This window comes from Ambystoma mexicanum, chromosome 11, assembly GCF_040938575.1.
Source record: "Ambystoma mexicanum isolate Mex_15411 chromosome 11, UKY_AmexF1_1, whole genome shotgun sequence".
Lineage (NCBI taxonomy): Eukaryota > Metazoa > Chordata > Amphibia > Caudata > Ambystomatidae > Ambystoma > Ambystoma mexicanum.
Genome location: NC_090934.1, coordinates 260,770,068 through 260,783,824, shown reverse-complemented (window position 1 = coordinate 260,783,824; position 13,757 = coordinate 260,770,068). Strand labels below are relative to the sequence as shown.

Sequence of the window (13,757 nt, the reverse complement as noted above, 5' to 3'; positions counted from 1 at the left end):
TCCCCTCTTCTCGTTGGCCTACCTCCTTGCCATTTTTCCACTGCTGACAGCTCCAACTTCACCGTTGCATGGGGCTTCCAGCTTGAGCTGCTGCCTGGAGAGATCCATAGCCGAGGCACGCACCTTCGCCAGTTCCTGGGCACGGCCCAGCTCCAGTAACCAGTCAAGGGCCAGCCCTGGCTCCCTGAGGACCTGTTTCTGCAGCTTAGCAGAGCTACAGCCATAGATGATCTGAGCCCTGATCTCGTCATCCTTAAAGTTACCCAGAGCACAAAGCTTGACATGAAATGTATTGAGGCTCTCACCATCCTCTTGTCTCACGCATCTCATCCTGAACCGTTCCTAATCTCTGTTGACCATGGGCATAAAATACTCGTTCAGTGCTGTAATGGTCTCTGGGCCGCAAGGTCTTAAACAGCATCTGGACGGCCGGGCCGGCTGAGTACAGGAGGGTTGGGCATTTCGCCCTCTTCATGATCTCGACGGCCTTGAAATGCAGCTCGAGGTTCTCCACCCACACCGTCCACCGCAGTCCTAGACTGGCAGGCACACCTACCACATCTAAAGGATATAAAGGCACCAGCTGTCCATTCTGTCGATACACCCTTCATTTCCCTCCTCCCCCATGATGGGTACTTCCAGTTACATAATCCTTTGCCACCAGGGCGCACAAGAACTTCTTTAAAGCCGCTTCCCTGTGGCATCACCTTGCGCAGAACTTGTTGCCTGATGTGGACTGCAGCCCTCCACCGTACCAGGACAGACCAATTTGTTTGCCCACCCTCTGATGTCAGAGGAGGAATGGCGGTTCTTCACCCCGTCTGGCGGCACACCACCCGGGGCTAGCTCTACTTCAAGATTAGATGGTGGATGTTGAAGCTTTCCTTGGACTTTTTTTTTCTTTCTCTAACCCACTCTCCGGGGTATTTGATGGGCCTTGAGGGACAGTCCTTATGCCCCCACTTGCCGAGTGCAGCGCCTCCTCTTGGTGGAAAGTGGAGGAAGTGCTGCAGGGGTTTATATTCACCTTACTCCCCACCCCCTCCTGATGTGATAGGGGCTGGGTAAATGCAGCTCCTCTGTGTGGCTGGCACGCGCACACAAGCCTTTATCCCTCACTCCAGAGTCGGAGTTGCGCTCAGCAGTGCTTCTTTGTGTCACCACCACAGGCCCGGGAGTTGATAGCACACGCCCCCAGTTCTCAGGGCTGCCACAGGCCTCACTGTCCCTTTGTTCCTTTCACCGCAGCAAGCCCGGGTCTTAATAGGCCATGTTCCCTCTTGTCTGGGTTGCTGCAGGCCTCAATGTCTCTTTTTTTCTGTATTTTCTCACTGCCGCCGGCCAGGTGCATGCAGGCCACACCCCTTTGTTTGCAGCCTCCGATGAACTGAGCCACCGCACCCCTGCAGCGTCACTCTCCTTGCTTCTCCGTGCATGTTCTGAAAACTGACACGGCCCCGCTGCCTCACCTGTTGCTTCAGTGGTGGGCCGGGGTAATGCGACTTTTTTTGGCTCTGTTCCCCTTCCTCCTTGGGAACCGCGGGGTTTCGCCAACTGGTCCGCTGCGCACTGCTCCTTTGTTGCAGGCGCGTGATGACACCCAGCTCCTCGGGAGCTCCCTAGCTGCAGGCCCATGGTTCCCTTTAGGCCACACCCCGTTCGCCACAAAGTTCTTTCGAGTCGCGGCTGCGGCCGCCGCCTCTTTCTCACACGCGGTCTCTGCCGCATCTTGGGCAGCACAAAGAAGGCTTCTGGCAGCCTGCACAACAATGTGCACGGGGCCCATACCACCTCGTCGCCAATGTGGCGGCCCGACACCAGTCACCGCACCAAATGCCGGGATCACCCGGATTACCAATGTATACTGCAGGCTCGCAGTAAACGGACCGCAGGGGGCACCCTGCAGCGTCCGGAGCCCCAGACACCAACACTGTGGCTGTGGACAGCCATCAGATGGCAGCCTCAGCTTTGGGGGCACCCAGGCCGGGGCTGCATCAACAGGCCGTGGTCACACGGCAGACAAAGATCAAAGAACCACGCAGACACAGAGTTGCCACTTCCTGGGGCTCTGCTGCACTGACTCTCACGTGCAAGCAGAGCCCCATTTATTGAGCACCGTCATGACAAAGTCATGACATATTCTCTTAAAGGGGCAATGGGCCCACAGTTAAACAGGCCACACACAACATCTGCCTTCCTGAGCTCAGCTTGAAGAGACAGGCAGGCCGGACGGGCCCGCCACATCTCTCGCAGCTTTCCTTTCCGTCAGCACAGAAGTGCCTTGCTGTGGGCCATTTGAAGTCTCCCACAAAATCCAGAGAATCGACGCTCTTCCCGGGAAGCCCCGCAGAAGAGCATAAGAACTCTAAGTCTCGTGTAGTATGCATGCTTACATGAGAGACGGAGAGCGTGTTCACGTGCAGGCAAGCTCTATATAGTTAGAATTACCAGTCGTTCGTTCTGGTTTTGACTCGGGCCTTCTATTTGGGCCTGAGAGTTTTTTTTAATTATTATTTAAGAACCACTAACATGTTTTATGGAACAGGGTGATCCGCCAACAACACATAGCAATGTAACGGCATTGTAAATGTGTTTGGTGATTTCTTTGACACTTAACACTTTACCCCATCTCTGTCATCTCGTTGTGGCCTTGAACCCCCAACCAGTTGATTAGCAACCACGTGCATTAAATGCTTGAGCAACAGAGACTGATTGGAAAAACACCAACCCCACTTTTAACATGCTGATAGGCACAAGCAAATCGCACAGTTTAAATCTAGGAGCAGTGATGAAAAGGGAAATGATTTACCCCCAGTTTTTTTATTTTAAAAATCCACTCACTTTATCTAAACAACAACAAAAAGTGCAGGACAGCTATATTCATAAGGGTGTCTTTCAGTAATAGATCAGTGGGGCTGCCTCTTCCCACTAGGGATTGATGGGCTCAGATTGAATAGTCCCCCTTTTCCTCAATCAAGTCCACAAATCAGGAACGGCTCTGTTTGGCCCCATTTATCCTTTATTTATTTTGACATTTATATAGTGCCCTAAACCCAGAGGCATCAAGGTGCTGTGGTTTGAGTTTTAGTGACGACAGGTAACCTGTATCATAGCTTTGGGGGTCACCTTGCCTACAACTGGAAAAAATAGTCTGAGGTACCCGTGGGGTGCTTAAATTAAAATGGAGTCAAATGAATGCAGCAAGAGGGTTAATAGCTGCAGATTATAATGGGGCAGTCAGCCAGCAGGGAGCTGAAATACTGAGCATCCACTGAAAAGCGTTCAATCGCTTGTTGATAGTAGGTACTAATGGAGAGGAAACCAGAGTAAAAAGGCATTAAGGTGATAAGAACGTTGCTGGTTACTGCAAGAGGCCCGCAAGAGGAAGTGGCCTGAGGGTGCCAACTAAGGCACCCAGTGCATGTGCACTGCACTAAATGTCCTGCATTAAAGGAGCATGTTACAGTGTCAGAAGACTGCCAACATGGGGCAGCTGCTCGGAGCCCCCATGAGACTCTGAGCCCATTTCAACTAAAAAGGTTGAAAGGCCTTGAAGCCATTAAAAAGCAACAAGATAATCACCCCTTCATCACTGCAGCTATAAATAGTGGATACTGCCCACGAAGGACACATAAGAATAATGACTACCAAAAAAAAAAGTGTGGTACGTGGGCCAGAAGGCAAGTACGGCATGTGGGACTGCCCACTAATTGGCTGATAGGACTAAATATCTTCGTGTCAAATCAAGTGATATGAGACTGAGGGTGGGACAATGCAACAATAACGCATTTTAGGGTACGGCCTCGTCCTTGGAATCTTGGTCGCCAGTGAAATGGCAAAGATTCTGGTGTTCCCAGGATGGACTCTATCATTAAAATCACTCGTAGGAGCTGTGTGATTTCTCCAAGCTTTACTCCAGGCACTTCCCCGGATCCCTGGCAAATGACTCCACTACTTCAAGGAATTTGGGAAGAAGTTGCTATTTATTCCACCCCCCACCCCGACCCAGCCCCCGCCACCCACTCTGGCACTTCTATCCAAGTTGCAATGTTCAAATATTCCAGATAACCTGAATTCCATCCACAGCTCAGCTCCTTCAACCATCATCCCTGAGGTTGACAAGGTATTCACTACCTGTGGTGTACCAAAACTAGTCCGATATTGGTCATCCATTTACATGTCAAGATTTCAAACTGTTCACTGGAAAGATGGGGTTCTAACATTGGCGTGTCCCACCCGTATGGCCCCAACAAAATGGAACAGTAGAATGTTTTTTGAGCAATCTGAAAAGATCTATACATATGTCATAAATTACAAACAAACCCATTGAGCAAGCCATGTCCCATTTGCTTTGGGACCATTCCAACACGCCACGTAGCTCAACCAACAAGTGCCTAATGTTTGGACGACAAGTTCGCACTTACTGGTCTTCCTCAATGCACAACATGTGATGAACGACACTCTGAAGAGTGTCAACTGTGCAAAAAACATGTGCAAGTCAACGGGGGCTATGAAACAATACGCAGATGACAAAAGACAAGCCAGAAAATCACACTCGAAAGATGGAGACACTGTGGTGGCACGCGAATCAACATCTCACAGGGTGGAGCCCCCTTTCAATCTGGACACTCTCACCATCATCAGAAGGGAGGGTTTCACGTTATCAGCCAAAGAGGGCCAGACAAGAAGATTACCAGAAATTCCTCTTTCTTCACGAAAGTAGAGGATCACTTCTGACACCACTCACGGGAACCCTGGAACAATGAATATGAACCGGAAGCACACGTCTTCCTGACATCATTGTTGATAGTTTTGCGGAAACTCGCCCTCATCGAGTAAGGAATCAACCTGTCAGATGGATTGAAGAAATTAGCTAGATGAACTTGGTATTAATGATCGTGGAGATTGTAGCACATTGTTCAGCTCATCCAAATCACTGTGTGATCAAAAGAGTGGAAACTGACATGCAGGAAGGACGTCATGAAGGACGTATTACTGACGCCAAATTAGAATATGGAGGACGCATGACTGTTTCTTATCTCCTGTTTCATTATTCACAAGTCTCTATTTACTTACGACTTCACAGATATGTCTTCCATGTAACACAGGTACATGTGTCCAATGGCATGACATCAATCAGGGCTGGCCTTAGCTTTAGCAGTGGCCAATGGCGCAACTAAATTCGGCGCCCCACCTTCGATAGGATTTTAAGAAAAAATGAGCATGTGCCAGTTGTCCAATTTTGGGCTGATTTTCATTACTTTCCACAGCAGAAGGAATCATTCGAAAAAGTGTGGTACGTGGGACAGAAAGCAAGTACGGCATGTGGGACTGCCCACTAATTGCTGATAGAACTAAATATCTTTGTGTCAAATCAAGTGATATGAGACTGAGGGTGGGACAATGCAACAATAAAGCATTTTAGGGTACGGTCTCGTCCTTGGAATCCTCGTCGCCAGTGAAATAAAGGAAGAGTACTTGAGAGGTAAGCACTGTCATGCTTTAATGGCTATTGGTCTGCTACACATTCCAGGTCCACGGGTACACAGTTGGGAAGGTAGGGAACACAAGACAGAAACATATGTGCTGTGAGCACTGGTCCCCCACATCCATCCAGGCAGCTACACTCACATCAACTGCCCCAACAGTACCATTCAGAACCCGAGCGCACTAACATTCTACACACTAGAACCTATGATGTCACCCAATGCACCCAGACACATTACTACAAACCACTAACAGAGGAGCATTTGGGAGAACTGTGTTATCCCCCAAATCACTAAATCTGCCTCATTGTTAGGGCTTTTTTTATACATTATTCACATAATCACTTATAAGGGTTCCAATGTGTTAAATTATGTCAGGGTGAGTTTAAATGATTTACATAGGGTCACACAGTTTGTCTAAACAGTGACGCAGGGATTTTAACTCACCCTGCAATTTAAACACTTGGCTACACACCTTCCGAGCTTTACTTGGTACACAAATTTCAATTTTGGATTTGAAGGCCTACACTAATGCTGTCTTATTAGGTTTACTTAGAAACTACACAAATTGCAGCAACCTGACTGCATGTAAATCCTTATAGAAGAATGTTATGCCAAAATAATATCACTAGCTCCTCGCTCTGCACGGGAGCTTTTCACTTAAATAGGGCACTGCCAGCTCATTGTTTGGGAGGGCTTACATCTCCCACTTTGAGGATGTTGTTGATGACCGAGTGCTCAGCGCTGGGCTCCTATGGGAAATGGGTGCTACCAAAAGCCTGTTAGATTTGTCACCTGGGTGAGCAGACTATATATATTTAAACATTCATTAATGTGCAAGCTGCAGCAACCACCTTTCAAAACTGTCATTCAGTCCCTCCGTGGCTGCGGTGTCCTATGTCACAGAAAAGCACCTCCCTCCCATGCTGACACCGCTGTCGCACCAGCACAGGGGCGCTTTTCAAAGACTCCTCAATGCTGGCGTGCCAGTGGCTATGACGGCCTTTGTAAATGACATGAGTTTGGTGCTCTGGGCAAACGCCCAGGTTGCTTGTTCCTAAGGCTGGTGAGACCAGTATCCTCTTTCAAATAAATCTGCAACTAAGGAGAGGACCTTACCTTCAACGCGTCCTCCATTCGGGCATCACATGGCCGAACCAGGCAGAGGCGAGTCTCCTTCTCAAGGCGGCAATGCTGGTTGTCATTGGTGACGCGGGTCGAGACACCCATGCCGCAGCTCTTGGAGCAGGTGCTCCAGTCAGTGGTCTGAACAATGCAGTTTGCCTGTAGGCCATTTAACTTGGGACTGTAGACAGGCACAGGTCTGTAGACTGAAACAGGACAAGAAAAGAGAGCATGGGGTTCAAGCTCAGTGCTTCACAGGCTCCCCTGAATACCTCAAACACCCTAAAGTGTGAACCCTGCCAAGCCCCACGGTGCTGTTTTCAGCCTAAAATAGAACACGATATATCAGTGAAAAAAGTGTAGCATCATAAATATTACCCAAGAAAAAGAGAAATTGCCGCAATGAGAAAAGTACAAGCGTGGAAACGGCTCCTTCTTTTTCTAGGTAATGGTGGGATTTACTTGTACAAGTAATTAAGTCGCCAACGTTAGAAGTAAAGTGGATTAGCGAACAAATAGGGTTACTTTTTTGCCCAGTGGTGCCATCTTCCGGTTGATTGGTACAATTTTCCAGTTTGGTTTAACAGTAGATTTCACTTTTTGCCATATCGTTTTGAAAGTCACATAGGTTTATTGAAATTGTAGGTTTCTTTCCTCACAGACGCACTTCTAAAGTGATGATTTATACACAAATTTAACAAAAAATGTAACGTGTTTATTCAATACATTAACAATTCTGAATAAGCAAGAGGAATTGTATGTCACCAAAGCCACCTCCTCTCCTTTCCGATTGTATTCTGTCTCGTTTGTCTCCCCTGTTCGTCTCATTATTAATTCACAAAATAATCGTATCATATTAATCCCATTAACTTGTTCCCTCAAATGTTATGGCTGTAATGCTCCACTAGAGCTTAACATATTGAAATGTTTATACTTTATGCTTATATTACCTGTTTACGAACGTACCTAATAAAAAATGATTAAACATAAAGTTGATGGCTTAAATATGTTTTCAATCAGGGTCAACAAACCAAGTGTTTCTTTCGGTGCCTAGTGGTCACAGCACGTGGTGTTTTCTTTTCATGTTTGGTTAGGATGTCGATGTCATGACGATGAGTTAGTTCATGTTCATTTTAGCACTATGAATATTCGTTTTTATATTGATTTTTTAATAAAATCAAATGACCAGCAAATTGAATAAAGGTGCATTAAATAATTGCTGTGAAGAAGAACCAATACAATTGAAATATTGGTTGATAGCAAATTGTCCCGAGTAATCATTTAGCATTGAATGCGTTTCCAAGTGTAGTTAATAACTCCTAGAGTTGGGTCCACTTGTGTAACAGTGTCTTGCCAAACCCCAAGTACTCAGCATTATTTCCCTTATGTATTGTCAAATACTTGTACAGGCAATTATTCAAACTTCGAATATTCAATCACTGTTATCGTAGACAAATACTCGGACTAGGGATGTTTAAAACATATATTCAAGGTCAATGTAACGTTGAATCTCTCGAATGCATATATTAAAGCCTTTCCTTTAATTCAATGAATGTTAATATTTTTGATGTCATTCTGGTAGTAATTCACAGGATAATGACACATTTGAAAGACTTTCAAAAGATACGTATTAACAGATGGTGAAATCATATTTGTAACATTCATGGAATAGAAAGGTGCTTAGTTAGTTCTACACTAGTCAGGAAATACTGAACGAAATTACATATATTGATGCCCCTGGGCGACCGTGCGCTCTACAAGTTTAGATAACATAACATAACATATTCATTACTTATTTGTCACAAGTCCATTGGTGGTGGCGCCTTAACTGACCAATAATGTACTTAAACAAACAAAGTACGAGTTCCATGTTTCATTATGCTGTCTTCATATTGTCTTATTTTATGACCAATATGTACGCATGGAATATTTTTCCTCTGTCCTTTCCCTGCTGTTTCCCTCCCTCTCTTGCAGTTGTATTTCTCTGTATATGAAGTAAACTGTATGTTTATGTCTGTTCTTCTATTTAAATAGATGAGCATTTTTTGGACTTACCTTTTGTTCATTTTGTCATCCCATATTTTACTCACATGATACGGGCTTTGTTCTACTTTCAAGTAATGTCATCTTTATAGTGGGTTATGACATTTTGTATTTAACAAATGCCAGTTGTTAATGAGTCTATACAGCATGTCATTTTATGGTTCACTAGGTCTGTCAGATACTTGCAAAGATATTAATGTGCAATCATTTCCTGCAGGTTCGGGCTGAGGCATAAAATTGTATCAGGCACCAATGAAAATGGGGTCCACGGTTGCAAACGGCAATTCATTCCTTTTGTGACAGACTGTTTGAATAGTACCCAAGGGGGGAGGTTTTTGGTAAAATGTGATGCACATCGTGCAATTTAAAGAATATTTATTCAGCAACAATTGTCAAAACTACTAGCCGCAAAGTGAAGTACCTCATCAAACGGGCCCAGTTTGACCCAAAAAACCGTCCGACACTAGCATTTTGTGTTTTTGGTTCGGCATTACCCTATTGCCCTATAGGCCAGTCCGAGCCTGATTTCCTTTTATAGTCAAATCAAAATGAGTACACTTTTCTTTTTTTTTTTAATAAAAAGAGGTGGACTTATCCAGGCTTGAACTGCAGCAATGTAATACATGGGAATGAGTTCATACATCCCAAAACTGGGAAGGCCCTGATCCGAGTGAATTGCTAGGCGGCATGTGTAACCAAACGGTACCCTGGTGAAACAGCAAGATTAGCATGAGAAAGACTCAGTGAACACCAGCTGGTGGATCTATGGGTATTTAGTAACCCGGCGAGAGCGAAGCAGAATGCAACAAGCATTCTGATTGGCTCTCGTCAGGTCCCTACCCGGCCGGGAATCCCTCCGTCGGGATTCCACGGCCTTTGTACCCGGCGGGGGGCGTGACAGCCCCTCAGCCAATGAGGAGGCTCGAAGCGGGGGCCATTCCCGCTCCGAGCCTCCCCATGGCTGAGAGGCTGCCTTCGCCCCCCGGAGGGGACTCGGGTAAGTATTTTTAAAAAATTTTTTTTTTAAATCCCTTCCCTCACTCCCACCCGCCACCCCAACCTACCTTCTTGGCCCTACGTCCCCAGTGGGGGACGAGGGAAGCCTCCAGCCGTGTGGAGACTCGGAGCGGGGCCATTTCCGCTCCGCGATTCCACACGGCTGGAGGCTTCCCTCGTCCCCCGCCGGGGACGCAGGTACGTTTTTTTAAATTTTATTTTTTTTCGTCCCACTCCCGCCCTCCCAACCCCACTTACCTTCTTTTTGATCCTTTTTTTGGGAGCGGACACGCCGGGGACACTTGTGTTCCCGGTGCGTCCGCTCCCGATGGCTGCTATGCAAAGGGAAAACAGACACCGTTTTCCCTTTCCATGGCGGCAGCCATTTTCTTTTTTTTTTTCTCCCGAAACGCTGCAGCGCCAAAACGCTGCAGCGTTTCGGACAAAAAAAAAGAAGCTTTTAGTGCCCTGGTCATGCAATTTTTGCAGGCCGGGGTACTAATAGCAATAGAACCCTTGCTCGGGTCCTTACCTATGGGCCTGGGGGCATTACCTGAGTCGGTAATGTCCTTGACGCTCGGGTTCTATTGCTTAAAAAACAACAGCTGAAATGAACTACAGATCCCAAATGTGCTGTGTGTAGCTGCCTGCACCACCTAATCGCTGGAGCCCCACAGGACAACAACTTTATATGAAGAGGTGCTTCTGAGATGTTGAATCTTGCAGTTTCAACGAGGGCAATTGAAGCTGCAATTCCCTTTGTTCACAGGTGAGTGCAATGCGTTGGTTATGTACATTCTTACAACATGATTCATGTATAGAAGTATTTAGTGATGCTATTTTGTGTTTTTATTTTTGTTTTTACTTGAAATTGAAGTGGCTTTCATTAGGCCAACTGAAGGACCTGAATACTGCTCTGAGACATGCTCTGGCAACTTCTAGAAGATACTTCAGAAGGGGGTGAAATGGGAGCTCATAAAGATGGAATGGTTGGATTCCTGTCTTTGAGCTTGAGCGCGGACGCGTAACAGAGCATGGCGTTGACCCATGGGTGACCCCTTGGGAACAGAAGAATTGGGTGACCCGCTCAGGCTGGCTCGGGCCTTCTGTCTCTTGAGGTCGATACATTGAGCTCCGCAAGAGGGAAACACTGTTTTTCAAATATAGTAAGACCAAAGTGTATGCATTAGTTTTGATTTACGAAGTACTTGTGCGAAATTGCAAGCATACATACATTGGTTTTTCAGAGTTCATGCAAGATGGAGCCAGCATTATTTTGGAAGAGTATCGAAGTAGAACTATTCATTACTTTTTTTCCACCCACAACGATGGAAAAGGTTTTCCCCCACACACATACCTGCCAGGCCTGTGTCAAAAGGGTTCTGCGCTTCATCCTGCCGGCATATCCACTCTTCGCAGCACTTGCCATCCACCTTCACTCGCCGGGGGGAGGGACATTCTGGGGAGGGCAGGCGCAGGTCATCGGCGCAGAGCGGTATGCAGCCAACGGCGCCGTCCATGCAGGTGCACTGGTACTTGCAGCTGGGCTGGAAGCTCTCGCCGCTGCGGTAGACCACGCCACCCAGGTCACAGGTGGCGCCTTCGTGTGCTGCAGAAAGAGGGCGGAGTTAAGGATGCAGGCCAATGCTAGCAACAGGCAGGACAGCCTGTTCTCAGATGACTCTATCACTATCAGACCAGCTAATAAGGGCGGTGCTATTGTAATACAAGATACCAAAGATTACCAAAATGAATGCCTAAGACAATTAGCAGACACTAATACATATAAGGAATTACCACATAACCCTACTATGGAAATAAAAAATGAGTTATCAATACTGTTAGATAATGCAGTGGAAAATCAGTGGATTACAGAGAAAACGAAGTTATATCTCTTTACAGCATATCCTAAGATGCCACATCTATATATCCTTCCTAAAAAACACAAAAGGATTGATAAACCACCAGGAAGACCAATAGTGGCAGCAACGGAGAGTATTCTACAACCTTTGGGCACATACATAGATTATTTTTTGCAACCGATAGTACAGAGGACCTCGACTTTTGTCAAAGACACTACCCACTTTTTGCAAATACTTAATCAGATCGAATTGGATGAACAAGACATTCTGTTTACTATAGACGTGGTAAGTCTATACACAAGCATACCACATGATCAGGGCCAAGAGGCAGTTCAGACTCTCTTACTTCAAAGTGAAGAGATTGGAGCTAACAAGGAATTCCTAATGATTTTACTGGAGTTTATAGCCACACATTCATGTTTCGAGTATAACCAAAAGTACTACAAACAAATATCGGGGACAGCTATGGGGACAACCATGGCGCCAGCCTATGCTAATTCTTTTATGTACATATTTGAAAGCAAGTACATCTTAGAAGACACCAGATGGAAACCACACTTAAAAACTTGGGTCAGGTATATTGATGATATTTTTGGAGTATGGTCCGGAAAAAGGGAAGATTTGGACATTTTCCTGAGATACCTAAACGGCATTGATACACGTTTACAATTTACCCTAGAGGTTGGCGACCCTAATATAGATTACTTGGATGTAAAAACGGTAATCAATGGGAACAGGATCAACACAACATTATACACTAAACAAACTGATCGAAATAACCTCCTTCATCGTATGAGCTTTCACCCACCCAATTTACTGCGGAATCTACCATTTGGACAAATGTTGAGAATAAAGCGGATCGTTAGTGACCCAGAAGACTGTGAGAGACAACTACAACTACTTCACGAACGGCTGAAAGAAAGAGGTTATCCCGAGACAGATTTACAAATAGCACGCGAGAAGACTAGAACACAGACGAGAGACCAACTTCTCACCAAAAGAACAGAACGAGAGAATCCTGAATTAGTGTTCATTACTACATATGCCATACAAAGTAATAAAATCAAGGATGCCATTCGAGATAGATGGAACATACTTTCAAGTGATGCACGAATTAAAGATCTCTTTCCACAACCGCCGATCTTTGCTTACAAAAGAAGCAATAACCTACGCAACATGTTGATAAATACGAGAAGCAAGGATTCAAATAGGAAACCAGACAAACATCCCGGTACCTACCCTTGTATGAGTTGCAGTAATTGCAATAACGTAATGAAAGGCAATACCATAATGCACCCAAAAACTGGAGCCAAAATTAAACTAAGGTATCATGCGACATGTTTGTCAGAAAATGTTGTTTATGCCATCAAGTGTCCATGCGGGATATACTATGTGGGAGAAACAGTTCGAAAGATACGAGTCAGAATAAATGAACACAAGTCGTGTATTCGCAATCAAAACATGACCTCAGCAGTAGCTAGACATTTTATGACAAAGGGACATTCTATTGCACAACTTAGATTTGCAGTACTAGAGGTACAACCCACCAAAATGGCTACTAAAGATATGAAGAAATGGAGGGCACAACAGGAAGCGTTTTGGATTGATAAACTTGACTCTTTATCACCTGATGGAATTAATGAAGAGTTCGATCTAAGTTGTTTCTTATGATATGCATGTTGGCTATGGTCAATGATGTTTTGGATGTTCTTATGATTTTTCTCTAATTGCAGCGTATGGAATGTAGAGTTACATTTTGTCACACTTTTTCTTTGCTATCTATATTTTTCATTTAGCAATCAGAGAAGTAATTTAGAAAACATTGAACATTTTGACCTTGTAATGGTCACTTCCAAGTAGTGGTTCTGCTTTATTTTTTACTATGACTAATGGCATTACGAAAGCTTTCAATTTCCTTTCTTCCCCTTTTTTCTTTCTTCTTTCTTTTTTCCTTCTTTCTTTCCGTTACCACCACCTGATGCATTTACATCACAACTAACATAGTGTTTTGCTACACATTGAAACTAAGAGCGAAACGTTATAGTAGATCGTAATAAGTTATAAGCTTACTGTGAGTCTTCAATATCAGGACACAAATACTGATCCCTTGCGACCTTTCCTTACTACTTTCGAGCACTTTGAGATCCATCCGACGCCCCCATCCTGCAGTCGGCATTTTTTCAAGCACCCCTTTTCCGTGCGTTAATGGTAGATTCCACTTTCACCGACAAGCTCGCTCTGCAGT

At 45.2% G+C, this 13,757-nt stretch overlaps 1 protein-coding gene across 1 annotated transcript in view; it reads right to left on the bottom strand.

The window, feature by feature from the left end:
• The window catches only part of LOC138503349 (CCN family member 2-like), a 55,264-nt gene that overhangs the window by 18,460 nt on the left and 23,047 nt on the right, over positions 1 to 13,757 (bottom strand). Inside the window, exons 3-4 of the mRNA XM_069622986.1 lie at positions 11,008 to 11,259; positions 6,606 to 6,817 (exon numbers count right to left, since the gene is read on the bottom strand). Of these exons, the coding sequence (XP_069479087.1) occupies positions 6,606 to 6,817; positions 11,008 to 11,259 (464 nt within the window). The remainder of the gene's footprint in view (positions 1 to 6,605; positions 6,818 to 11,007; positions 11,260 to 13,757) is intronic.